This window comes from Anopheles merus, chromosome 3L, assembly GCF_017562075.2.
Source record: "Anopheles merus strain MAF chromosome 3L, AmerM5.1, whole genome shotgun sequence".
NCBI classification, from domain to species: domain Eukaryota; kingdom Metazoa; phylum Arthropoda; class Insecta; order Diptera; family Culicidae; genus Anopheles; species Anopheles merus.
This window is the reverse complement of record NC_054085.1, coordinates 19,163,561-19,187,492: the sequence shown is the minus strand read 5'-3', so window position 1 is coordinate 19,187,492 and position 23,932 is coordinate 19,163,561. Positions and strand designations below refer to the sequence as shown.

General features: G+C 49.9%; 6 protein-coding genes across 10 annotated transcripts; 3 read left to right on the top strand and 3 right to left on the bottom strand.

The window, feature by feature from the left end:
* The first annotated feature begins 313 nt into the window (after positions 1-313).
* LOC121600143 (protein flightless-1) lies at positions 314-6,707 on the top strand. Its single transcript, XM_041928470.1, has 6 exons — positions 314-749; positions 1,237-1,586; positions 1,672-4,572; positions 4,642-4,792; positions 5,413-5,691; positions 5,788-6,707. The coding sequence occupies exons 1-6, from the start codon at positions 687-689 to the stop codon at positions 5,920-5,922; spliced, it is 3,879 nt and encodes a 1,292-aa protein (XP_041784404.1). The 5' UTR covers positions 314-686; the 3' UTR covers positions 5,923-6,707.
* LOC121600148 (essential MCU regulator, mitochondrial) lies at positions 6,518-7,895 on the bottom strand. 2 transcript variants are annotated; one of them, XM_041928478.1, is made up of 2 exons: positions 7,228-7,895; positions 6,518-7,144 (listed from the first exon to the last, which is right to left on the bottom strand). In XM_041928478.1, exon 1 carries the CDS (start codon positions 7,682-7,684, stop codon positions 7,388-7,390), a length of 297 nt encoding a protein of 98 aa, XP_041784412.1. In that variant the 5' UTR covers positions 7,685-7,895; the 3' UTR covers positions 6,518-7,144; positions 7,228-7,387. The 2 variants fall into 2 exon arrangements, with proteins under 2 accessions (XP_041784412.1, XP_041784411.1); XM_041928477.1 differs by having other exon boundaries at positions 7,232-7,895.
* Positions 7,896-8,269: 374 nt separating this feature from the next.
* Positions 8,270-13,707, top strand: LOC121598425 (guanylate kinase-associated protein mars). Its single transcript, XM_041925267.1, has 5 exons — positions 8,270-9,066; positions 9,142-11,049; positions 11,124-12,266; positions 12,896-13,409; positions 13,486-13,707. Exons 1-5 carry the CDS (start codon positions 8,365-8,367, stop codon positions 13,560-13,562), a joined length of 4,344 nt encoding a protein of 1,447 aa, XP_041781201.1. The 5' UTR covers positions 8,270-8,364; the 3' UTR covers positions 13,563-13,707.
* On the bottom strand, positions 13,577-14,377 carry LOC121598429 (DPH3 homolog). Its single transcript, XM_041925274.1, has 3 exons — positions 14,248-14,377; positions 13,782-14,155; positions 13,577-13,669 (listed from the first exon to the last, which is right to left on the bottom strand). Exon 2 carries the CDS (start codon positions 14,074-14,076, stop codon positions 13,819-13,821), a length of 258 nt encoding a protein of 85 aa, XP_041781208.1. The 5' UTR covers positions 14,077-14,155; positions 14,248-14,377; the 3' UTR covers positions 13,577-13,669; positions 13,782-13,818.
* A 192-nt stretch (positions 14,378-14,569) lies between these two features.
* LOC121598428 (galectin-9B-like) lies at positions 14,570-17,448 on the top strand. Of its 3 annotated transcripts, none has more exons than XM_041925270.1 (8): positions 14,570-14,855; positions 14,948-15,036; positions 15,147-15,511; positions 15,625-15,765; positions 15,928-16,049; positions 16,419-16,625; positions 16,762-16,989; positions 17,192-17,448. In XM_041925270.1, the coding sequence occupies exons 1-8, from the start codon at positions 14,829-14,831 to the stop codon at positions 17,333-17,335; spliced, it is 1,323 nt and encodes a 440-aa protein (XP_041781204.1). In that variant the 5' UTR covers positions 14,570-14,828; the 3' UTR covers positions 17,336-17,448. The 3 variants fall into 3 exon arrangements, with proteins under 3 accessions (XP_041781204.1, XP_041781205.1, XP_041781206.1); XM_041925271.1 differs by having other exon boundaries at positions 14,571-14,855; positions 16,762-17,003; positions 17,192-17,309; XM_041925272.1 differs by lacking the exons at positions 16,419-16,625; positions 16,762-16,989 and having other exon boundaries at positions 14,579-14,855.
* A 1,268-nt stretch (positions 17,449-18,716) lies between these two features.
* Positions 18,717-23,824, bottom strand: LOC121598426 (dynamin-like 120 kDa protein, mitochondrial). Of its 2 annotated transcripts, XM_041925268.1 has the most exons (11): positions 23,641-23,824; positions 22,953-23,413; positions 22,774-22,890; positions 22,198-22,242; positions 21,182-21,951; positions 20,831-21,105; positions 20,581-20,742; positions 20,315-20,502; positions 19,646-20,237; positions 19,283-19,572; positions 18,717-19,199 (listed from the first exon to the last, which is right to left on the bottom strand). In XM_041925268.1, exons 1-11 carry the CDS (start codon positions 23,667-23,669, stop codon positions 19,135-19,137), a joined length of 2,994 nt encoding a protein of 997 aa, XP_041781202.1. In that variant the 5' UTR covers positions 23,670-23,824; the 3' UTR covers positions 18,717-19,134. The 2 variants fall into 2 exon arrangements, with proteins under 2 accessions (XP_041781202.1, XP_041781203.1); XM_041925269.1 differs by lacking the exon at positions 22,198-22,242.
* Positions 23,825-23,932: the final 108 nt, after the last annotated feature.

Here is a 23,932-nt window from a genome sequence, read left to right as displayed (position 1 = left end):
AAATCCCCAATAAGGAGCCGTGTTGTGGATTTTTGGTGCTTGTGGATTTGGTAACACTAAAACATGCACCAATAACTTTTCTCAAGTTTCAATTGGTTAATTACTATTTGATAATGGAATATAACAATTTTATTAATGTATTCCAAAAATAACAACTTTTATTATTTTATTTTTTGGCTAATTGTTTTTGAAGCCAGTCGAAACATCGCTCTATTTTAAAAAAAAAACATCGCATCCCATATCACACCAACCTGTCACATTTGCGCACTGGGTCACTCCATCTGTCAGCTCGGTGGTTGCCTTCCTTGGGCACTGTCATTCATTCTTTCAATAAAATAAAAAAGAATACACCAAGTACTGTTTTTGTGCAGTGAATGACAAGAAAGTGGAAATTTTAGTCGTATTTCCCACACAAATCGGTAGCCATCCTGCCCGATAAAGCTTCGCCATAACATTCGGACAGAAATGTGATATTTAGCGGTGAATTTATCCTCAGGAAAACCAAGTCTAAAGCAGTGAAAACAGCACGGCCAATACACTTGTTCCCCTTCCTACACAAATACCAGAAGCGCATCAATCTCTGCGAAACGAAACAAAAAAAAATATTGCACGGGTCGTTGGCTGCACAAGTGCATCGTGCAGGAGAGATAAAAAAAACGAAGGAGGAAAACTAAAAGAGGAAAACTATGAGCACTACAGGTGTTTTGCCGTTCGTGCGTGGAATAGATTTCACGAACAATGACTTCAGCGTAAGTAGCCCGGGCGAATACGCAACCAGGAATGTCCCAGCGGAGTGATTATCCCTGTGCGGGTGTGTCCCTCTTTTGAGATGCACTTTTTAACTGCATCTCGGTTGTAATAAAACTAACATCAAGTGGGTGGTAGTGTTTGATGGGTCGTCATACTGTTCCCCGGTGACGGTGACATACTTCCCATACCAGAATTCGCTCGTTACTGGCAGCATTAATACGAACATACCACCGAATTCTATTTTCGTCCTACCCGGCTTTGCCTCATCCAAGGCAAAGAGACGGCGAGGCTGATCGCGCGCCGCACTGACGACGATAAGTTGCGATAATCCGAGTTCGAAGGGTTATGTTTGTCATGTTTAACGAGCTTATGAAATACCAAAGCCTTCTTTCTTTCCCTCCTTTGCTCTCACAACCATTTGTTGCGAATGGATGTTTCCCCTTTCATTATCATCTAATTTTTGGTATTCTTTCCGTCTAACTTCAGGAAGATAAATTCCCCAAGAATATCAAACACATGTCCGGGGTCCAGTGGCTCAAGCTGGACCGTACCGGCATGGACACGATACCGGACGAGATGGGCAAGCTGGTGAAGCTGGAGCACCTGTCGATGAAGAACAATCAGCTCGAGAAATTGTTCGGTCAGCTAAGCGAGCTCGGCTGCCTACGATCGCTGAACGTGCGCCGGAACAAGCTGAAAAGCCACGCCATCCCGTCGGATCTGTTTGAGCTGGAAGAGTTGACCACGCTCGATCTATCGCACAATCGCCTTAAGGAGGTGCCGGAGGGTTTAGAGAAAGCCAAAGCACTGCTCGTGCTCAATCTAAGCAATAATCAGTGAGTAAAACTTATCGAAGAGATTACTTATGAGTCGATTACCCTATGCAATAATGTAATATGTGCTACTGTTTCCCCTTTCTAGAATCGAAACCATTCCACCCTCGCTGTTCATCAATCTGACCGATTTGCTGTTTCTCGACCTGTCCAACAATAAGCTGGAAACGCTACCGCCCCAGACACGACGGCTGTCCAACCTGCAGACGCTCATCCTGAACGACAATCCGCTCGAGCTGTTCCAACTCCGCCAGCTGCCGTCCCTGCAGAGTTTGGTCTGCCTGCAGATGCGCAATACGCAGCGAACGATCAACAACTTTCCCGCCTCGCTCGACAGCCTGTCCAACCTGCAGGAGCTGGACCTGTCCCAGAATGCGCTCTCGAAGGTGCCGGGCGCACTGTACAACCTCGCCAACCTGAAGCGCCTCAACCTGAACGACAACGTGCTGGAAGAGCTTTCGCCGCTGATCGAAAACCTTACCAAGCTGGAGACGCTGAACCTTTCCCGCAACAAGCTAACCGCCCTGCCCGCCACCCTGTGCAAGCTGCAGGAGCTGCGCCGCCTGTACGTGAACGACAATCTGCTCAACTTCGAGGGCATTCCGTCGAGCATCGGCAAGCTGAGCGCGCTGGAGGTGTTTTCCGCCTCGAACAACGAGCTCGAGATGGTCCCGGAAGGGCTGTGTCGCGGCTGTGGTTCGCTGAAAAAGCTTAACCTTAGCTCGAACAAGCTGATCACCCTGCCGGAAGCGATCCATCTGCTGACCGACATGGAGCAGCTGGATCTGCGCAACAACCCGGACCTGGTGATGCCCCCGAAACCGATCGAAGCGCAGCGGGGCGATGGGCTGGCCTACTACAATATCGATTTTTCGCTCCAAACGCAGCTGCGGCTGGCCGGCGCAAACGTGCCGGCCCAGGTACAGGGTGCGGCAAACGCCGGCAAAGATCCGATCGCCCGAAAGCTGCGGCTGCGGCGCGGCGCCCGTAACGATTCGTCCGACAATCAGGATTCGGCCAAAATCCTAAAAGGCATGCAGGACATCGCGAAGGACAAAAACAGCGGGCTCGGGTTCGGGGAGGAAAAGGTGGAAAACCTGAAGCCTAAACGATGGGACGAAACGCTGGAGAAGCCGCCGGTCGACTATTCGGAGATATTCGAGGACGAGGACGGCCAGTACCCGGGGCTGACGGTGTGGGAGATTGAGAACTTCCTGCCGAACAAGATCGAGGAGGCGGCGCACGGGAAGTTTTACGAGGGCGATTGCTACATCGTGCTGAAAACGTCGCACGACGACAGTGGCCAGCTGTCGTGGGAGATTTACTTCTGGATCGGCACGAAGGCGACGCTGGACAAGCGCGCCTGCTCGGCGATCCACGCGGTCAACCTGCGCAACTATCTGGGCGCCCGGTGCCGCACGATCCGGGAGGAGCAGGGCGACGAGTCGGACGAGTTTCTGGCCCTGTTCGACTCGGACGTGACGTACATCGAGGGTGGCCGCACGTCGACCGGGTTCTACACGATCGAGAACGCCGTCTACATTGTGCGGCTGTACCGGGTGCATGACGCCGGGCCGAACATCCACCTGGAGCCGGTGCCGGTGAGCTACCAGTCGCTCGATCCGGGGTACGTGTTCCTGCTGGACACGGGCCTGAACATTTTCGTGTGGTACGGGACGCGGTCGAAGAACACGCTCAAGTCGAAGGCACGCTTCACGGCGGAAAAGATCAACAAGCACGAGCGGAAGAACAAGGCCGAGATCTACCAGGAGTACCAGCGGCAGGAAAGCTTAGACTTTTGGCGTGCGCTCGGGTTCGCCGACGGTCAGGGGCCGCAGGACGAGGAGGCGGAGTGTCTCAACCAGTCGCACGTCGATCCGGAGTTCGTGCCGGTGCCGCCCCGCCTCTACCAAATCCAGCTCGGCATGGGCTACCTGGAGCTGCCGCAGGTGGAGTTGCCGGGCGGCGGGTGCAACAAAACGCTCACCCACACCATACTCGCCAGCAAGAACGTGTACATTCTCGACTGCTATCTGGATCTGTTCGTGTGGTTCGGCAAGAAGTCGACCCGGCTGGTGCGGGCCGCCGCCATCAAGCTCTCCCAGGAGCTGTTCAGCATGATCGACCGGCCCGACTACGCGATGATCACGCGCGTCCAGGAGGGCACGGAGACGCAGGTGTTCAAGTCCAAATTTACCGGGTGGGAGGAGATCATTGCGGTCGATTTCACGCGCACCGCCCAATCGGTGGCGCGGACCGGCGCCGACCTAACGCAGTGGGCCAAGCAGCAGCAAACGAAGGCCGACCTGGCCGCCCTGTTTATGCCCCGCCAGCCGGCCATGACGCCGATGGAGGCGGCCCAGCTCGCCGAGGACTGGAACTACGATCTCGACGTGATGGAACCGTTCGTGCTGGAGAACAAGAAGTTTGTCCGGCTGCCGGAGGAGGAGCTGGGCGTGTTTTACACGGGCGAGTGCTACGTGTTCCTCTGCCGCTACTGCCTGCCGGTGGACGACGAGGACGAGCCGGACGGGGAGGAGGACGAGGGCCACGACTCGACGGTGGCGGCGGGCGGACCCGGTACCGAGGGGGCATCGTCGGGCCCGGTCGGCAAGGCGTCGCTAAAGGCGCTCGATCCGGTTGCGACGCCGGCCGAGGAGATCCAGTGCGTGGTGTACTTCTGGCAGGGCCGGGAGGCGGGCAATATGGGCTGGCTAACGTTCACCTTTACGCTGCAGAAGAAGTTCAAGTCGATGTTTGGCGAGGAGCTGGAGGTGGTGCGGATACACCAGCAGCAGGAAAATCTGAAGTTTATGTCCCACTTCAAGGGCAAGTTTGTGATCAAGAATGGCCGACGCAAGGAGAAGCAGCGCACGCCCGAAGGGAAACTGCCGGTCGAGTTTTACCATCTGCGCTCGAACGGGAGCGCACTGTGCACGCGCCTGATACAGGTCAAACCGGAAGCGACTGTGCTGAACTCAGCGTTCTGGTAAGTTTCCCCTGGGAAGGGGGAATTAATGTTTTGTTTATTTCTACTAATTATCTTCGCTTTTCGCAGCTACATTTTGTTTGTGCCGTTCGAAACGGACGATGATTCGGAATCGGGCATCGTGTACGTGTGGATCGGCTCGAAAACCACCGGCGAGGAAGCGAGACTGATACAGGAAATAGCGGAGGACATGTTTAACAATCCATGGGTTAGCTTACAGGTACGCGAATGGTTCATACTAGTGATGGGAAAAAATAAGTTTTCACCGGCTAGCTCCGACTAGATTTCTGGAAACACTTCCGGATATTAGGTCCATAATCAGTTTCCGGAATCAATTACGGATTCGGCTCCGGAATTGGCTCCGGAGTCAGAACCGGTTCCAGAATCAGAATCGGTTCCGGAATCAGAACCGGTTCCAGAATCACAATCGATTCCGGAGTCAGAACCGGTTCCAGAATCAGAATCGGTTCCGGAATCGGAATCGGTTCCGGAGTCGGAATCGTTTCCGGAGTTGGAATCGGTTCCGGAGTCGGAATCGTTTCCGGAGTTGGAATCGGTTCCGGAGTCGGAATCGGTTCCGGAGTCGGAATCGGTTCCGGAGTCGGAATCGGTTCCGGAGTCGGAATCGGTTCTGGAAACAGAATCGAAATCGGATCCGGAATCAGAATAGGTTGCATAAACTAAATCGGTTCCGGAATTGATTCCGAAAACAAAAACGGAATCGACTAGGCCCGATTCCAAGCTCTCACCACTAATTCATACAGCAGCTTGAGCATAAGTGAAACCCGTTTGAATTTCTCACTAAACAATGTGCTATTTTGCTCTTTCTCCACTACAAAGATCCTTCACGAAGGTGAGGAGCCAGAAAACTTCTTCTGGGTTGCGCTCGGTGGCCGCAAACCGTACGACACGGATGCGGAGTACATGAACTTTACACGGCTGTTCCGCTGCTCGAACGAAAAGGGCTACTTTACGGTGGCGGAGAAGTGTTCCGACTTTTGTCAGGACGATCTGGCGGACGACGACATCATGATACTGGACAACGGGGATCAGGTGTTTCTGTGGCTGGGGTCACGCTGCAGCGAGGTCGAAATTAAGCTCGCCTACAAATCGGCACAAGTAAGCAAAAAAAATGCGAGAAGATAAGAAGCGTTTTTCGGTGAAATATTTATCATCTTTATTTGTCTCTTTCGTGCCTTCTCTCTCGCGCTGTAGGTTTACATCCAGCATATGCGCATAAAGCAACCTGAGCGGCCGCGAAAGCTTTTCCTCACGCTGAAAAACAAGGAATCGAAACGGTTCACCAAGTGCTTCCATGGCTGGAGTGCGCACAAAAAGCCACCGGAGTAAACAGAGATGGAAAAGGGGACGAGCCGGAGTGTCCCGAGCGGCGGCTACAAAAACGGTGTAAATGTGTGTTGAACAGAATCGCGCAAAGCAAAAAACAACACGTACCAAGTATTTTCCAATCCTCCCCCCGCGTGTTTTAGGTTGTTGCTGCCGATGGCTTTACGAGTAGTTGTTACTTTTATTTAACGTTTCTTTTATTATAATTTTACTAACTTATTAATCATCGATGATCATGCACAAAACGGTTCGGTATTAAGTTGTTAGCTTTTTTGCGAAAAGGAATAAGAACTGTTTCGTCGTTCCACTACTGCTTTATGCTTTAACTTTGGAATGCAATAGCGAAGTTAGTATTCATTTTTCATACACATGTACCATATTATTTCCTTTTTTTAATTAAAGACGAACCGCTCTCCTCCTCTCCTGACCCTTTAACGCTCTTCTACTTCTCCGATCCTTTAAAGAGAGCATGAAGTGACTAGACACGCCGACTGTAAATAATGCTTGGAAGTCTTCCTCTACCGAACACCACGGAATAATTTCGAAAATTGTAAATTACGGTGGAAAAACTAGCTCAGAACAAAAGACAGCACAGCTCTTTTAAGTATTTTATTCGTCTTTTATTTTGCGTAACTCGGACTAATAACTCTTCGGGTATTTTTTGTTTTGTTTGTTTAATTTCTCGTTAATCAGGCCGCCTACTTTGCGCGATGGCGGGTGCGTGCGTGATTGGTTCGTCGTTTGCTTGCTGCTGACACGAAGCAAAACAAAAGCATAAACTGTATGTTTAAAAAAAAACTTAAAACGAAAAACTTAACTGCAAATTATGTACAAATGAAAATCAAAACGATTCAACACGCTACAGTTCTGATGGTGTGGACCGAACCCGTTCGACTAAATTATTCCTGCAAGCACAACAATAAAGTTACGAACATTCGATTGAAACGAGCAAGAATGCGGAAGAAGCCGCTCCCGCCTTCCTTCCGCTTTCGATGGTATCACTGGTGCGCGTTGTTTTGTGTTAGTGTCGGCCACTTTTCTTCCTTTCGAGGTTGCTACATCCTTAACAGTGAATGGGGAAGAGCTGTAACTACTGTGAAACGATTGAAAGCGAAGGGATTGGGAGCTTCGTTTAACAGCTGCTATCTATAACAAGTTTCGGTACAGGCTGGGGCCAGGGGATGATCGCAGCATTTTCTTGTATTAAAATGAACTAGAGAATTATCTGGAAATGATATGAAAACGGAAAAACAGATGCATTATGTTAGCGACTGACCTTTTAATTGTGTGGATTATGTTTTCCCTTACTTACACACCACACGTACAGGTTGAAGAATTGTTCGCATTCTAAAAATATCGATCCTGACCCATGTGCTGCCCCGTCTCCCCGCCCTGCCCCGTACGTGTGTGTAGTTGTGTAGGTCCGTGGTTTGCGGATCTTTTCCTCTCCCTTGTCCTCTCGCTCTCTTTAATCGTCATCATCGTCGTCATCCGACGGCACAAACAGATCGTTCTCCTCGAGAAAGTTGGCCATGTTCTTGCTGATGGTCGCCCCAATCAGTAGCCCCGGGATGACGGTGGCGATAATGCCGAACAGCCCGAACGGTGTGATTTCGGGCATCGGTTTCAGGGCACCGCTGCGATAAGTGTACTTGCGACGCAGCGGCAACCGTACCAGCTGCAGCTGGCCTCCGCCGCTACCAGCTACACCCGTCTCGAGCAAGGTCGAACGACCTACGGCACGGATAACACGCGTCAGAACCATTGTCGCTGCTTGCAATTTCACACTGTTTCACTGTTTTTGGGGGAAAAAAGCAGATAATGCGGGGAAAAGTGCAAACTGTGCAACGCTGGCTGGCGTGGTGTTTTTTGCGCACGGAGAAAATAGAAAACACTCAAATATCACGGCCACAGGATCAGTCGCGTTCCCTTGCGCTGCGGAAAAGTTTACACACCACCAGCGACAAATGTCACCTCGTCGTCGTCAGCTGTCAACCGACGGGGCAGTGCTGCCAGATAGAATAAGCAATCAAAGCGGGACTGTTTCTCTGTTTAATTTAAAATCCTATCGTTTTAAAAATTAAAAATAAAGTTTCTTTATCAGTTACAAATATTTATTTTCCAAAAGAATCAAATATCAACAGCTTTGAATAGCAAGCGAAGAAACGCTGCCGTTGACAGCTACAGCAGGCGCCGTTGAACGTCCGTTGACAGTTGGTTTGAATTTGCAGCTTGGGTAACGATCACAACCGAAACATTCAACGCCACAGCCAAAGGACGCGCAGCCGTTGGTACAGATCGAAGCGGCCATCGACGTCCTGTTTGGACGTGTTTCTACATCTCGAGTGCGTTTGGTTTGTGTTCTTTTTGCAAATAATTTTGTCGTCCATTTCCTGACCGCTCCAGTAGAGTTCGGGGAGCGTTTGTGTGTTCAGTGGCTGCAGGATGGAGTTCAAAGTGTTTTACAAGAACCACTCCCAGCACCAGTGGGGCGAACAGGTGCTGGAGGAAATGACCAGGAAGAATAAAGTAATGCGGGCCAAGTCTCGCCATGAGATGCGGCAAGCATTCCGTAATATGACCAACGAATCGGAAGAAGAAAATGATGAACCACAGCAGCTGCAGCACCGGCAGGAGGATACAACCACAAAGCAATCCGAAAACAGTGACAACAAACCCGTGTCGGAAGAGGAACAGTACCGCAGACGGCTGCAGCGTTTGCTACAGTTTCGTGAACAGAAGCGCCGGATGCAGCAGGAGAAAAAGATCAAAGCCAAAGCGCCGTTCGTGCCGTTCGTACCGAAGCAACTCGTCGAGGCGACGCAGGAGCCCCTGGCGGAAGGTAATGCGCGCCCGAAAAAGCCCCTCAGCGAGCTGCTCGATCAGGCGATGCAAACGGTAGCGATCAGCAGCAAAACGCCTGCCCCAGTGGTAAAGAGCATCAAACCTCGGGTAGACTGTTGGCGCACGGAAAAGCTGGCCCCCAAGGCAACGGAAAACGTGCCACCGAAAATCCTACCGTCGGAGAAACTGAAAACGAATCCCACCAAGTCGGCAGTGAAGGGGCTGAAACCGGAATTGAAGCGCGCGAAGGAAACGCAGCAACCCCTGCAGCAGAAGCCAATCAAAACCATCCGACATGCTGTGGTAAGTATATATTGTACCGGGTGCCTGTGGTGCATGGTTGAATTCAATTTTTGTTTTATCCATTCTTCTCCACAGACAGCGCAAACCGTTCGACCACTGTCCCAGCAGAAGAAGCCAGCAGTTGTCTTAAAGGTAAAGCCCCCTCCACACGATGGCAAACAGGCCGGTGGTGGTGGAACATCTGCCATGGTTACTTCGACCGTACGCAAACATCGCCAACCGTTAGCGTTCACGTTTGAACCAGAGTCAGAAATTAAGAAAGGCAAAGGATTGCTGAACGTAATCAAAATGGCGGAACTTTTCGATGGCATTAGCCCGATCGAGGTAGAGTCGCCGTCGGTGAAAATTCCAGCCTCCAATGGTGTTAGACATTCATCGCCGGTAGCATTGAGAGCGGAAGGCGACAGCATTTGGGATCCACAGCCGGTGGCTTGCTTGTCGACATACGAAGCAACGGCCGTGCATGATACGGTCAATTTGAACGATTCGGCCGTTATGGACACGAAGGGCAAGAATGAACAGCAGATCGATGGTAATATTAGCGACTGGGTACCGGCAGTGGTACACGAAATCGACAATGACACGATTGTAATAGACGATGATGATGAGGTGTTTAAGGAGGCTGAAATGAGCCATGCTTCGGCATTTGACAAGCTGGAAGATCGCAATAGGAAACCGGCTTTGAATGAATCGTTCACCATCAGCGTTGATACGGCTCCATCCAATGGTCGTCCAGCGATTGTTACCCACGAGCCAACGGTACCGCCGCATATGGTGACGAATAATGGCAATAATGCGACCTCCCTCACATCGCTTTCTGTAATCGAGATCAATTCATCTCACTCCATCGAACAGGACCGTAGCAGCAGCAGTTTGCCAAAGGAGAAGGGATTGAATGGATCCAAAGCGAAGAAGCGCATCTCGTGGACTTTTACCGAAAGCCCGTTGAAATCCGAAATCGAACAAACCGCTCAACCCACGGAGCAGGGCTGCAGCTTACCAGTGCAGAGCGAGCTGGATGGATCAAAGACAAAGAAGCGTGCCTCGTTAATATTTACCGAAGAACCGCTGGAAAACGAAATCGTTCCCAGCCGTGCGAATTTATCGCTAGACGAAAAGATTCAACAATCTTCTGCCGACGGCGCTGATGCTGTGCAGAGCGCTACGGCCAACAACGTATCGCTCCGCCGTGTACGTCGCAGCTCGGTACGACTGAGTGAACCATCGTTCGATGAACAGATCGACGATCTAGCATCACCGAAAGAGGTACAGGAAAAGACACGCTTCTACTACGAGAAGGTGGATAACGAAGTGGGCCGTTTGCAGGGATTGTGTGACTTGTACGCACCGTATCTCGAACCAGAGCATGAACTGAACGACCACTGTCGCGGGTTGATCATCGCAGCCCAGGGCCAAACGAACATCCTGATCAAGAAGAAGTTTACCAAGTTCCGGGAGTTGATAGGGCACTATGAATTGAAGTGGAACGACCGCAGGGTACGGCATGACGATCTGGACGGCTTCTGGGTGATGCTGTCGCTCGATTTGGACAACTTAAACAAACGCTTCGAAGAGCTGCGATCGTTGAAGGAAAACAACTGGCAGGAGTTGGCACCGTCGCCGGAACCACAGGCCAAAACGAAAAAGCTCCGCGCCGGTGGTGGTATACGAAAGCGCGAAAAGAAGCAGCCAGCGGCTGGCACCAAAGCGTCGTCCTCCGTCATTGCGGATCTGATACGCAAAGCGCGTCAGGAGAAGCAAAAGCAAAAAACGACGGTGGAAGATTTGGAGCCGCTGAAAGAAACGGTCACCGTTGTAACGACGCCGGAAAAGCGTGCAGTAAGCTTCGGAAAGTCCCCGAAGCGTTCCTCCGTGCAGCAGCGGCGCTCTAGTATATGTCCGGGTGGTACGCCGATCGTATCCGACTGGGAACAGCCATCGGAGCCAGAAGAGCTCTCCAAGCGACGTACCATTTTCCCCGAGGTGAGTAAAATCTCAGATTTTTCATAGATTTTTATTTCGCGTACAATAGTTCACAAATTTCCTCATCCCCTCAGATTACGCAGCAAAAAACGGAAGATGTAAAGTCGATTCTGAAAACGCCAAAGGTTAAGGACGGCCGGCGGGCGAAGAGTGTCCTCTTTCTCGATTCCGGCCTGGATACACCGGAAACCCGCTGTCGGCACACATCCCGTTCGATCGTGGACACACCGAAGCCGAAGATCAAATTTAACGACGAGCTGGAAATTGAACACATCGACAACCTGGCCACCGAGTCGAAACCAGTGGAAGACGAAACCATTACTGGCCAAACAAGTTTAACGCAAGAGGAGAAGGTTCAGCCATGTTCTGTCGGTGAGGGTGACGCTATTCTTAACACTTCCACCAGCAATACACCTCTCCGTCGTAGCCGTCGCAACTCGGTACGAATCACAGAGCCAGCGGTGGTCGAGCCGAACGACGATCCAGCACCACCGAAAGAGGTGCAGGAAAAGACTCGCTTCTACTACGAGAAAATCGACAACGAAGTGGGCCGTTTGCAGGGTTTGTGTGACCTTTATGCACCGTTCCTCGAACCAGAGCACGAACTGAACGATCACTGTCGCGGGTTGATCATCGCGGCCCAGGGCCAAACTAACATTCTGTTCAAGAAGAAGTTTACCAAGTTCCGGGAGTTGATAGGGCACTATGAATTGAAGTGGAACGACCGCAAGGTACGACATGACGATCTGGACGGCTTCTGGGTGATGCTGTCGCTCGATTTGGACAACTTAAACAAACGCTTCGAAGAGCTGCGATCGTTGAAGGAAAACAACTGGCAGGAGTTGGCACCGTCGCCGGAACCACAGGCCAAAACGAAAAAGCTCCGTGCCGGTGGTGGTATACGAAAGCGCGAAAAGAAGCAGCCAGCGGCTGGCACCAAAGCGTCTTCCTCCGTCATTGCGGATCTGATACGCAAAGCGCGACAAGAGAAGCAAAAGCAAAAAACGACGGTGGAAGATTTGGAGCCGCTGAAAGAAACGGTCACCGTTGTAACGACGCCGGAAAAGCGAGCAGTACGCTTTGGAAAGTCCCCGAAGCGTTCCTCCGTGCAGCAGCGGCGCTCTAGTCTATGCCCGGGTGGTACACCGACCGTATTCCACTGGGAACAGCCGTCCAAACCGGAAGAGCTTTCCAAGCGACGCACAATTTTCCCCGATGTAAGCTTAGTTTCCTCGTTATTCGCTCTAGTCCGTATTAGTGTTGGGTAAATCTGATTCATCTGAATCTGAAAGAATTTTTTAAATGATTCAATTAATCTGAATCTCGGTTGGAAAGATTCATGTATCTTCAAAGATTCATATATCTTCAAAGATTCACGGATCTTAAAAGATTTACAAAACTTTAAAGATTCACAAATCTTCAAAAATTAGTGAATCTTTAAAGATTCATGAATCTGCAAAAGTTCTTGAATCTTCAAAGATTCTTTAATTGTCAAAGATTCATGACGCTCGAAAGATTCATGAATCTCAAGATTCTTATGTCTCAAGAAGATTCATGAATCTTTGAAGATTCGAGACTCTATGGAGATTCATGAATCTCTAAATAGTCATGAATATCCAAGGATTCATCAATCTTCAAAGATTATTTAAAGAATCTATAAAGATTCATGAATCTTTGAAGATTCTATTCGAGATTCGAATCACTCATCACTGAAGATTCATATGAATGATTCTCAACGAAAGATTAATGAAACCCAACACTAGTCCGTACCCAAATAGCACACCAACCATGTCCGTCTTTGCTTTCATTAAATTAATTTATAAATTTTCCACATCCCCTTGCTTAGATCACACTGCACAGAACGGAAGAGGTAAAGTCGATACTGAAAACGCCAAAGGTTAAGAACGGCCGGCGGGCGAAAAGTGTCCTCTTTCTCGATTCCGGCCTGGATACCCCGCAAACCCGTCGCCGGCATACGTCGCGCTCAATCGTGGACACACCGAAGCCGAAGATCAAATTTAACGACGAGCTCGAGATCGAGCACATCGACAATCTGGCCGCCCGGACACCGTCCCGGCTGGATATGGAAATACAGAAGCGACTCAGACATTCGCAGCTGCTGAATGCATCTGCCGTGTCCGTTCCGGCCAGCGAAAGCAACCAACAGTCGGACGACAGCGTGGACACAGACGATGCGAAGCAGGGACGCAAGGTTTATGCGCGTGGAACGCCACGTCGGAGTTCGGGAAGCCAACGACGATCCAGGCAGGGTCGAACGTCGGCCAGTGTCATCGCGGACGTGTTCGGCGAGGACTCGGGCGATAGTAAGGACTGCCACTATAGCTTCGAGGGAGAAACAGGTAATTGAAACACTGAGTGTACACTGTTATCTCTCCGTTTTGTACTATGTTCATGTTTTTCCACCTATATTTTCAGATGCCGCAAAACGTTTAACCCGTTCTTCAGCGAATCCACGCGCGAAGAAGTTAGACTACAGCAAAACAGAACCGTAACACACGTGTACACACGGGACCTGTAAGTTACTTTCACCATACTGTACTTGTTAGTGTTTTAATTGTTGATGCACTCTGTGTTTTCCTTCTTTTTATATGGTTTGCGACTGAAAATAAACATGAAAATACATTTTTCTCCCTGTAAGTGTAAGACACTGCCATCCTTCTGCCGGCTTTTCCACAGTGAAATATGTCACATTTAGCTAAGAGTATTATTACCTAGCTTTATTCTTCATAATATTCACACTTCACCAGTTTAGTTCTTTTCCAGCTGATCGGTCGCTTTACCCGCCACCGCTTCCGTTTCGTCCTGTTCCGCGGCAAACGCTTCCGGATCGTAGATCACCTTCACTATGAGCGAGCAGCTCGGGCAGGTAGCGACCTCCTCGCCCGCGATCAGCTCTTCCCGGCTGATCTGAAACCGGTCGCCGCACGGGCACGGGTAGTAGTACATCTCCTCCTCCTCGTCGTACTCGAAATCCTCGATTTCGACCTCATCGTGGTACACACTCATCTCACTGGCCGGCCGTACAGCGGGTGGTCGGCAAGCGGCATCATACAGCGGCGACAGCAATTCGTCCTGCCCCCCTTCCCTGTGAACACACAGTCGACGTGTCACTTGGTCACTTTCTCTATTGTGCAAGCTGTTTCCCCTTTCGGGTACACCTAGTTAATTTATTCTTACCTGTCGCGGGGACACAAACACGCGCGAGTGTTGTGTTCGGTTTTCGGGACCTTCGAGACGGACACTTCGATGGCACAAAGCAAAGCAGCAACGCATGGCAGCGCGTGTTGTTTACAACCCGCTCAAATGACAGTTCAGCGTTACACCCATCGCCAGGCGTTACGCGACCGTTACAATCGGGTAATGGCGCAATATTTTTGAAATCCATGCAGCCAAGCTCACTTACACATGCCAACGCTCGGCAGGGTTGATGTATTGACTCATCGTCATTACGGAAATTGGGGGGTGGTGGGAGGTGGAACCTTTTTTTTCTCTCCATTGCTGCTGTACGCGCACTTGACTCAGTTATCGAAGGCACGTCGATTTCGAACGTACGATAACGAAGCCCAAAGCTATAAAGTAAACATACAACGTAGCGCTATCTATCATTTAGCATTTGTCAGTTTTCGCGTACGGTGACGGTTCTTTGTGACGGTTTGGTAGTACATTTAGTGTGCGTGTGTTTAAAATAAAGTGCAGTGTTTTAGAAGAAACCTCGTTTGAAGAAGGTTGATTGTTTGTGGCTGTAGCTCGTTACACTAATGGCTACGATTCCGCAATATTCTCCCGTAAGTGTTATTGGAAAAGGTTGCTTTTCCACCCAGTCAGGGGACAAATGTGTGATGAGTCAGCGTTCCGATTTCTTTCGCTTCCATTCTAGACCCTTCCCTTCCTGGGGCTAATACCGGGCGGATTAAGTCCGGGACGCATGCTGCGTATCAAGGGCATCATTACCAACCATGGAGAACGGTGAGGAAATTTACACGCCTACTGCAGCTTTCGCTGCTGCGTTGTAGCTGCGATGAGTCATGTTTCTAATAATGTTTTTTTTTTTTCAACCCATTTTTCACCCACACCAGCTGCCAGATCTACATTCAATCGGGTGCGGCAGTGAATCCGCGCGACGATGTCGCGCTGCACATTAGCATTCGACCGCACGAGCACGCGATCGTGCGCAACTCGATCCAGAACCAGGTGGTCGGGCCGGAGGAACGCTACGGTGGCTGCCCGATCCGGTACGGCGAAAGCTTCGATCTGCTCATACTGGCCGAAGCGACGCAGTACAAAATTGCCATCAACGGTGCACACTTCTGCACGTTCGGGCACCGGTTGCCGTTGCATCGGGCGCAGTACATTTCGATCGCCGCCGGCGGCACGATCTATTCGATCCTGTCCGAGGCGGACGTGCCGGGTTCGGTGCCAGTGAATCCATATCCACCAATCGGTAGGTGTCACGGCAGTGCAAATGACTGAAACAGCCCAATGCTTATCTTATCTCGTGTGTTCGATATTTCCCCATCCCCTTAACACACACCTTACCTTATCATCCACCAACAGTGCATCTCCCTCCAGCGGCACCGTATGCACCACCGGCGATAGGCTTTGTACCGCATGCGCCACCATCGAACTTACCGCCACCGCCCCCCTACACACCGCTGCCATCGCACCCGATCGGTGGCGGTAGTGGCCACTATCCAGGTAGAACCAGGCGGCTACTCTTCGGGAAACTGTTCTAAGCCCGTAACCGACCGATCGACTACACCACCACCACTGTCACACAACCTCTTCCTTATCTAATGTCTTAATGTGTTGTGTCCGTTTTCCCATTTTTTTGGTTCAACTTCGGCTACACATCTAAAGGAGTAGGTGGCTATCCACTACCACCACCACCACCACCACCACCGCCGTCGACGATGCCCGGCTATCCGCACTATCCTACGCAGCCCCCTGGAGCACCGCTGCCGGCGGCCGTGCCATTTTCGGTACTGTTCAAAGAAGAGTTGCAGGCAAAAGTTGAGCAAATGTAATGCACTGTTTACGACCCAAACACACCTACCCTTTGCTACCTTAGTACTGGCATAGCCATGTTACGTGTCCTGCTGCCGTCCGTGGCTTTTTAGAGAACGGATATGCTGGCAGTTGGTTAGAAAATTACGCAGGCAAATAGTTTTGGCATTTATGTTTGCTGTTCTGTGTCCTACAGTCTATATGCGTTTCTTTATATCGTTACTACGCTTAAAACACGTGGATTTACATTTGCTTACTGTTTTGTCCGTGTAAATTCCGTTTTTGTTTTTGTAATTTTGTAAGTTAATTGTAAATTTCCTATTCCATTACACCGAAACGAAAAGCCCTCCCCATCCCATGATGCTTCACGCGAAGACAATCGCGTTAAGATGAAAAACCTCCCGTTCAAACAAACGATCACTAGTGGCATACGGCAAACGCAAGATTTTCTTCGCAACGCAGTAGGCGATAAATCAAACGCCAAAGGAATGGCTGCGCATTCCCCCATCTCACCATCCCATACTGCTCACTCCCATCCGGCAAGTGTCCAGGTATGCGAGAAGCTGCTATCACATTCCATTCACTGAACATTGTAAAGTGTTTGTGTTATTATTTTATGTTTTCTGTGTTTTGCATTCGTCTTTCCTATGCGCTCTCAATCATCACCACTGACCGCTTGCCATGTAGCCTGGTTTCGTGATGCCGTCAGGGAGTGGTCCAGGATATGGTGCACCAATGTATCCAACGGCACCACCACCACCACCAGGCGCCCTCTACCCGGCAGGATATCCAAGCACGCCGCATCCTCAACCACAACAGCAGCAGAGCGCAGGCTTTGCAATGACACCCGGTGCTGTAGCGTCGACAGCTTTAGCGGCTGGCACGGGTGCTGCCATTGCTTCTAAAATGCTTCCCGTACGTTGCAAAATGTGAGAAGAGTGTTTTTTGTGTATTTTTATTAGTTTTTCTATTTTTTTTTGTCTGTTTGGCTGTTTTGTGTCCGAAGAGTTGTTGTAGGCTGGATAGTTTTTAAAAGTGCCTTTTTGGGATTTGGGTGTTGGGATTTTGCGGTAGTTGAAGATGAGAAAATAATTGCTGTGCTTTTCTACTGTTTCAGAAAGGGAAAACCAGTAGATTACTAAAGTACGGTGCCGCAGCCGGTGCAGCCGGTCTTGGAGGGTACGCCCTGTCGAAGGCGTTCCGGCGTAAAGGCAGCAGTAGCAGCAGCAGCAGCAGCAGCAGTAGTAGTGACAGTGATTAGATTTTATTACACCCTTTATCGATATCATAGAAGCACATTGAAATAGTCATATTGGTTTTAAAAGTTGTTAAAAAGTAAGATTGGAATATATTATTACCATTTGGGGCATTCAATTTGCAGCATACTCCATTTTTATCGTATCAATTCCATATAGTTAAGCATACGTTCCGAAACATTTTTCTATTCTTTTTACTAGCTAAGTTATTGTATTTCTTTAATGTGAAATGGATGGATGGATGGATTAATGGATTTTGTTTGACGAATTATATGACTCCCTTTAATATTGTAAATCCAATTGGATTCCAGCTGAGCCTAATGATCAAGGCTGCTATTGAATTCACTTTCTGCATTCTGTCGCAGCTTTACAGGGGTGTTCAGGGGCTGTGTGCATTATGAAGTAATTCCTACTGGATTCAGTTTGAGCAGTGGTCTTCAACCTGATGTCCGTGACATTAACAGACGTGGTCTGCGGAAGAACTTTTTTAAGAAAAACTTTTTTGCTCAACCAAGGTCAAATTTTCATCCGGCATGCCTAGAGTAAGATTTTAACACATTTGAACAAAAAGTGTTGAACAAATGTAACAAATGTGGACCGCGGACGCATGATTTACAAAGCCTAAGTGACCAGTGATACTAAAAAAGTTGGAGAGCACTGCTGTAGAGTTCACTTCCCTTTTAAGACAGAGTCAAGAAAGTGTCTCAAAATTATAAGAACCCCTGAAAACCTTTTTAAAGGGGCTCAGGCCTACTTAGGCTTTTACCGATTTCACATGCTGATAACATGAGCAGAAGCTGTACTAGTGATAAACTCTGATTAGGTGGTGCAGATAATTTTGTTCGAAGAGAAAGTGTGACACTTTGGCCGTATTCCAAACCCATTTCTAAAATGCAGTAGATACCAGAATGATATAGAGTTGCGAATGCGTAGTAAACGTCTCGTAAAAAGGACATGCACCATCTACATTTTACACTTCCTGCTGCAATTGCGCCTAGAATTGGTCGTACTATTTTTTACTTCAATTTTTGCTGCAGAATCTTATGAAGAACTTACCTCTTCGTACCTTCGACAGCGTCCAAATCGTCGCCACATAGAGCTTCAATAGCATTGAACACTTCCTGTCATCATAATAAATTGCCATCATAATTACAATTCTTTCGAAATTTCTATGTTAATTTTTCCATATGATTACATTTATTTCAAGTACTCGATTAGCCAATGACTTTTTCTTTCCGCACACTTTCCACTTTCATCACATTTAAATAGAGCACGATAGCAGCAAGCCGCTTGTACGGGGCGCGAGCGTTTTGTGCGTTCTACTAATTTGTAATACGCAGTTTTGTTTTGGCTGAGGGAAGAAGGAACGATGTCCCTTGATTTTGCTTAAACTCTTCTCTTACTGTGATTAGTAGTTGCACATGCAGAAGTTTAAAAGGAAAAGAAAAAAACGGCTTACTGTATGTATCTTTCCAAATATACACAGCTTACAATAGAGGTAGCGCGGCGGCGGCGGCATACTCAGAATGCTGCTGGCACACGCGAATACGTTTTCTCCCTCCGACCTGGATTGGGATTAGTTTCACGTAGGGCACCACTGGCGCACACTGGCGATGTGTAGAATTGAATGACTTTGCTTTGCAAGCGCAAATAAATAACATTGTCCGTATCCGGACGTGTGACTGTCGTTGCTGGCTCCTTGTGCAGCGCGCGCGCGTTCGTAGAACCGAATCGACCGGAACGAAACAATAACAGCCGATATTGGAGGAGAAGATGATGGTAGCAGCGGTGACTAAAGGGGTGATTACTTTTCCAGATTAAGCGCGTTGATAAACTCTTCCAGCTTTTCCTGAATCTGTCGCACACGAACTGAAATTGGGAGAAAAGGCAGCGTAGCATGAAAATATCGTGTGCGGGACCCTTTTTTTTGTGCGGGGCAAAGCGTTACTTACTCAGTTCCTCTGCCAGCTGCACGCGCTTCCCAGTAAGCAGCTGCAGCTTCTTCTCATCATCCTCGCCGTACTCGTCCAGCACTTCCTTTATTTCCTTATCTAAGCGTCGCGCCTCCCGGTTGATAACCTGCTGGCGCAGCGCATTCGCCGTCACCTTGATGACCTGCTGGATGCGCCAGAACAGTACCACGTCGCTGCAGTTCACCTCACAGTCGCTGCCCTGCTGCGAGTACAGGTAGTACGCCTTCCGGCAATCGTACGCACGGTTTAGCGCTTGCTTGAGGAAATGCCTGCAATGCGAAACGCAGAAAAAGGGACATTCAACACATCGCTTTAGTGTGCGCCATGTGTGTCTTGTCTTACCGCCTGTAGATGGGATACCACGTCTCCCGGATGTAGTCCGTCTCCACCTCCACGTTGCCCCGCTGGAGGTTTTTCCGCACCGTCGTCAGCTCGTCGTAGCTGAGCGTGGGCGAATGTTTCGAGTCGCTGTCGAGTATTTTGTCCAGCTCGGACTTGACCTGCCGCCGTTTGTTCTGCTCCTCGGTCGACGAGCGCCAGTGCAGCCACTTCTGGCTGGTCGAGGGACCAAACATTTCGCCGATCGTTGTCTCGGTCGCCTGCAGCTTATCCTTGACCGAGGCTTCGAAAAAGCGTACCGCCTGGTCCCACTCCTGCTTGTCGTGCACGCTCCGGTCCTCGAGCGTGTTCAGCTGTATCACGCGCAGCATATCGATCGCCTTGTCCTCCCACGAGTGCCTTCGAATGGCTTCGTCGATGACGGCACTCTTCAGGTTGTCGTACAGGTCGTCGTGATCGGGCGTACGGCGCGCCACCTCCATCAGATGCTGGAACTCCTTCTGCAGCGCCTCCCAGCCCGCCTCGACCGATTTGGCCGGCAGTGCCTGTTCGGCCCACTGGCGCAGCTTAATATCGACCATCGTGTTAAACGAATCTGTGGGAGGTGAAGTTTTTCAGATCAATTAGTTGAAAGGGGTTTTCTTGTTGACGCTTAACATCTCCATCACTCACTCTGTGATCCGGATTGGGCGGCCGGTAGGTAGATGTTTTCAAACACGTAGCTTGAAAGCTTCTCCCACAGCTTGCTGTTCATCAGCTCTTCCCACTTTTTGGCGGAAACTTGCGACAGATTGACCACCTCATCCAGCACTTCTCCCTTCGCCTTTTCGAACAGCTCATCCCGACCGGACTCGCGCAGTCTGAATTAATGGAAGAGGGAAACAATCGTTGGAATTTATTGGAAAAGAGATAAAAAGACGGGCCAGATAGAAACATACCGTGGGAAATTGTTTTTCCACTCCGTTTCCAGGTTAAAGCGTGTCGCCTTGAACGCATCCGCCTGTTGCTCGATCGTTTCACGCACCATCTTCCAGAACCGGTCGGCCACGGCTAGGCTGAGGTTTCTCGTCGTCACCTGATGCGACATTGTGACGCCACTTCTGTGTTTTTTGTTTTATGAAAAAATGTGAAAATAAGTGAAAAAGGTTTAAAACTCCACTGCCATGTGCCGTGCCCGCCCACACTTACTGGAATAGTTTGGAGTTTTTGAAAAACTTTTCCTCATATTCGCGTATCGTTTCGATGCTGTCGTCCTTGCGGCCGCGCCCCGTCACCACGGCAAAGTAGCCGAGCGCCTTCATGGGGAACAGCTTGCCGGACAGTATCTTCCGGATGCGGTTCGGGTCGGCCAAATCTTCCGCCAGGTCCACCTTGGTCAGCACGAAGATCGTACGCTTGCCGAGCGGATCGCATTGCGACACCAGGTCGGTCACGTTGCTTCGTTCCGCATCGACCGAACCGTCCTGAGATGGAAGAAATCAAACATTTAAGCTCTCTTCTCGCACTGTTCCCTCTCACTATCTCTCTTCCCACGCTTACCTGAATGCACAAAATGATCGCATTCGGGTTGCTCATGTAGTGTTCGGTCATGTGCTTGATCTGATCGCGCGTATCCGGCGCCATATCGACCGTCTGCGTCGAAATGATGCCCGGCAGATCGACCAGCACCATCCGCTGCAGCCCCGGTCCCTTCACCGTCATCGAGATCACGTCCATGCTGACCGTCTTGCCGCCCCGCACCGAGTTGCGCATCCGAATCTCCACATCGCGGCGCAGCTCCGCCAGATCGCTCTCCTTCGTCAGATCGTACTCCCGCTCGGAATCGCGAAACTGTGCCACATGGTACGGGCCCTCCGACAGCGTCACCTTGACCGGGGCACGCGTCATCATCTCGCCACTGCCGCGCGGGAAGATGCGCGCCTGCGCGATCGATTCCAGCACCGAGGTTTTGCCGCTGCTCTGATCACCGACCACCACCACGCGCGGCAGATGGTCGGCCGTGGTGTAGCTCGTATCGTACCCGGACAGCTCGTCCAGCACCTCCGAGTACATGTCGATGAGCGACTTTTTGATGCGCTTCTTCGTCGGCTGCTTGCGGTTCGTCTTCAGTATCAGATACTGCTGCCGCAGGTCGCGGTTTTCCTTCTCGAGCTTTTCCACCTCCCGCTGGTACTTGAGCTGCACGTTCATGATTTCCGTCTGCAGCGAGTCGACCTGCGCCTGCAGGGTGTCAACGCGCTTGCGGCTGTCCTCCGCGCTGAGCCCCTTCGCGTTGACAGTGTTTTTCGCACGCAGCTCCTCTTTGGTTGCTGGTGGTTGTTTGAGGAGGGGAAGAGAAGGAAGAGCGAGAGAAAACCGGGAAGGAAAATTAACACAGCACTAGAACAGGGGTCGATTTTGCAAAGCAAACAGAGAGAACCAATTCCGAGGCGTCGTTTTTTTAAACCACTCAAGAATGACTAAATCTTTTGGTGCGCTCTGACCCCATCACCAGCATCTATCTACATAACGCATGTTAAATCTTATTAGATTTTTAAACGCTAACTGGTTTTTACCTCCATATAGCTCAGAAATAAATTCTGACAAGTTCTGGAAGGAACCTAGAGAAGCCAAATAGAGAGAGAAAGAGAGAAAGAGAAAGAAAAAAAAATAATTTCGATTAAACGCGGCACAAACTTTCCTTTTAACTGACCCCTAAAGAAGGGTAGAGGGGAAGGTGAACGGGAAGAGCGAATGAATCACGATGAAACTTAGTAACGGTACACGTTCGAATATGATTTCTCGCGAACCGTTACTCTACACACTATCGACCCGTAACGAACCCGGCGATCGCGTTGTTGGTGATGACGTTAAGTTTTGTTTTATCCAAAATTAGTTAGAAATAAAATTACATTACATTTACATAGAAGAAATTGAACGCTTTTTGGCTTGTCTCTGATGCACGCCCGATAACCGTTCGAGCTTTTCGTGCTCGGATGATGTAAGCACGCTCACACACGAACAAACAAACAACAGCCCATAATAGCTTTTACATCATCGTGAACAGCACAGGTTTTGTAAACATTTAATCATTCTTGAGCACTTGGGTCGGAACGGAACGAACACGGAACACCGGGAGCACGATTACTTACTCTCAATCTGGGGGTTTTGTTGCGTTTCCGCTGCTTCGATTGCGTTGTCCAGCCGCTGGTCGAACCACTGTCGCCACTCGTTCAGCTTGTGCTCGCTCAGCTGCTTTAACCGAGGATCTAAAAATATGACCATGACCGTAAACAATTGTGCTTTTTCTACTTCACCACTCTGATGGTACCTATTTCGATCGAGTCTTTCACGGCGTCCTTAACGGCGAGCAGATTTTTCGTAAAGCCGGCCCACTTCTCGTTGTCGGGGAACACCTCCTCGAGCCACTTCATGTCCGGCAGCCCGTCCTTCCACTCCTCGTACCGTTTGTTGAGCGTAACGCCTCCACCGATGGCACTGCCGAGCACGAGGTAGCGCAGCTTCAGCACGCCCCTCAGCACGCGCCCGATCAGCATGCCGTAATGGCGCTGCTGCTGCCCTCCATAGTACTGCCAGCCGCTCGCGTTCGGGGGTCGCAGGAATTCCTGCTGCCGGTAGTAGTTGTACCGGGACCAGGCCGTGGAATGGTTGCTACCGCCGGTGCCAGCACTTCCATTGCTACCATTGCCACCGGGGGTCGTAAAGCCGGAAAAGTTGACGCGGCTCACCGTGTACACGACCGGTCGAATGTGCTTGAACCGCGGGTCGATGCTGATGAACCAGACGGGCGTTTTTGGCATCGAACGGGTGTTTTTTTTTTTTTTTTGTTTGTTGGCACAAGGCAGGTTGACGACACGCGCGAAGACATAAGGAAAGTAAAAACAAAAAATCAATAAACTTTACATAACGATATGAGCTCATGACGGATGCAGGAGAGAGAGCAAGCAACCAGCAGCCGTCGTGTGTCCTGGTAACAACGCGTTTTTTCGGTGCCTTACCTCGACCATCCACGAAGCAGTTGGGCCATTTTGTGCTTCCGTTCCTTAGCCGATCCTTTTCCGAGTTAGGGAGCCAGCCGATGGATCATTGTACTTTGACGACGCTAAAAATTACGGGACGAATCCTTCTCTGCTGCTAGTCAGCTTTTTGCTCGCGGGCCTCTGCAAATTTCGATCCACCTCCCACTGTCATCGGGGAAATTTGACGTGCGGCGGACAAGGTGACTGCAAAAAGATAACCTTCCAAACAAATTATTTTTTGTCGGTTGTCTGTTTTTGTTTATTTTATATC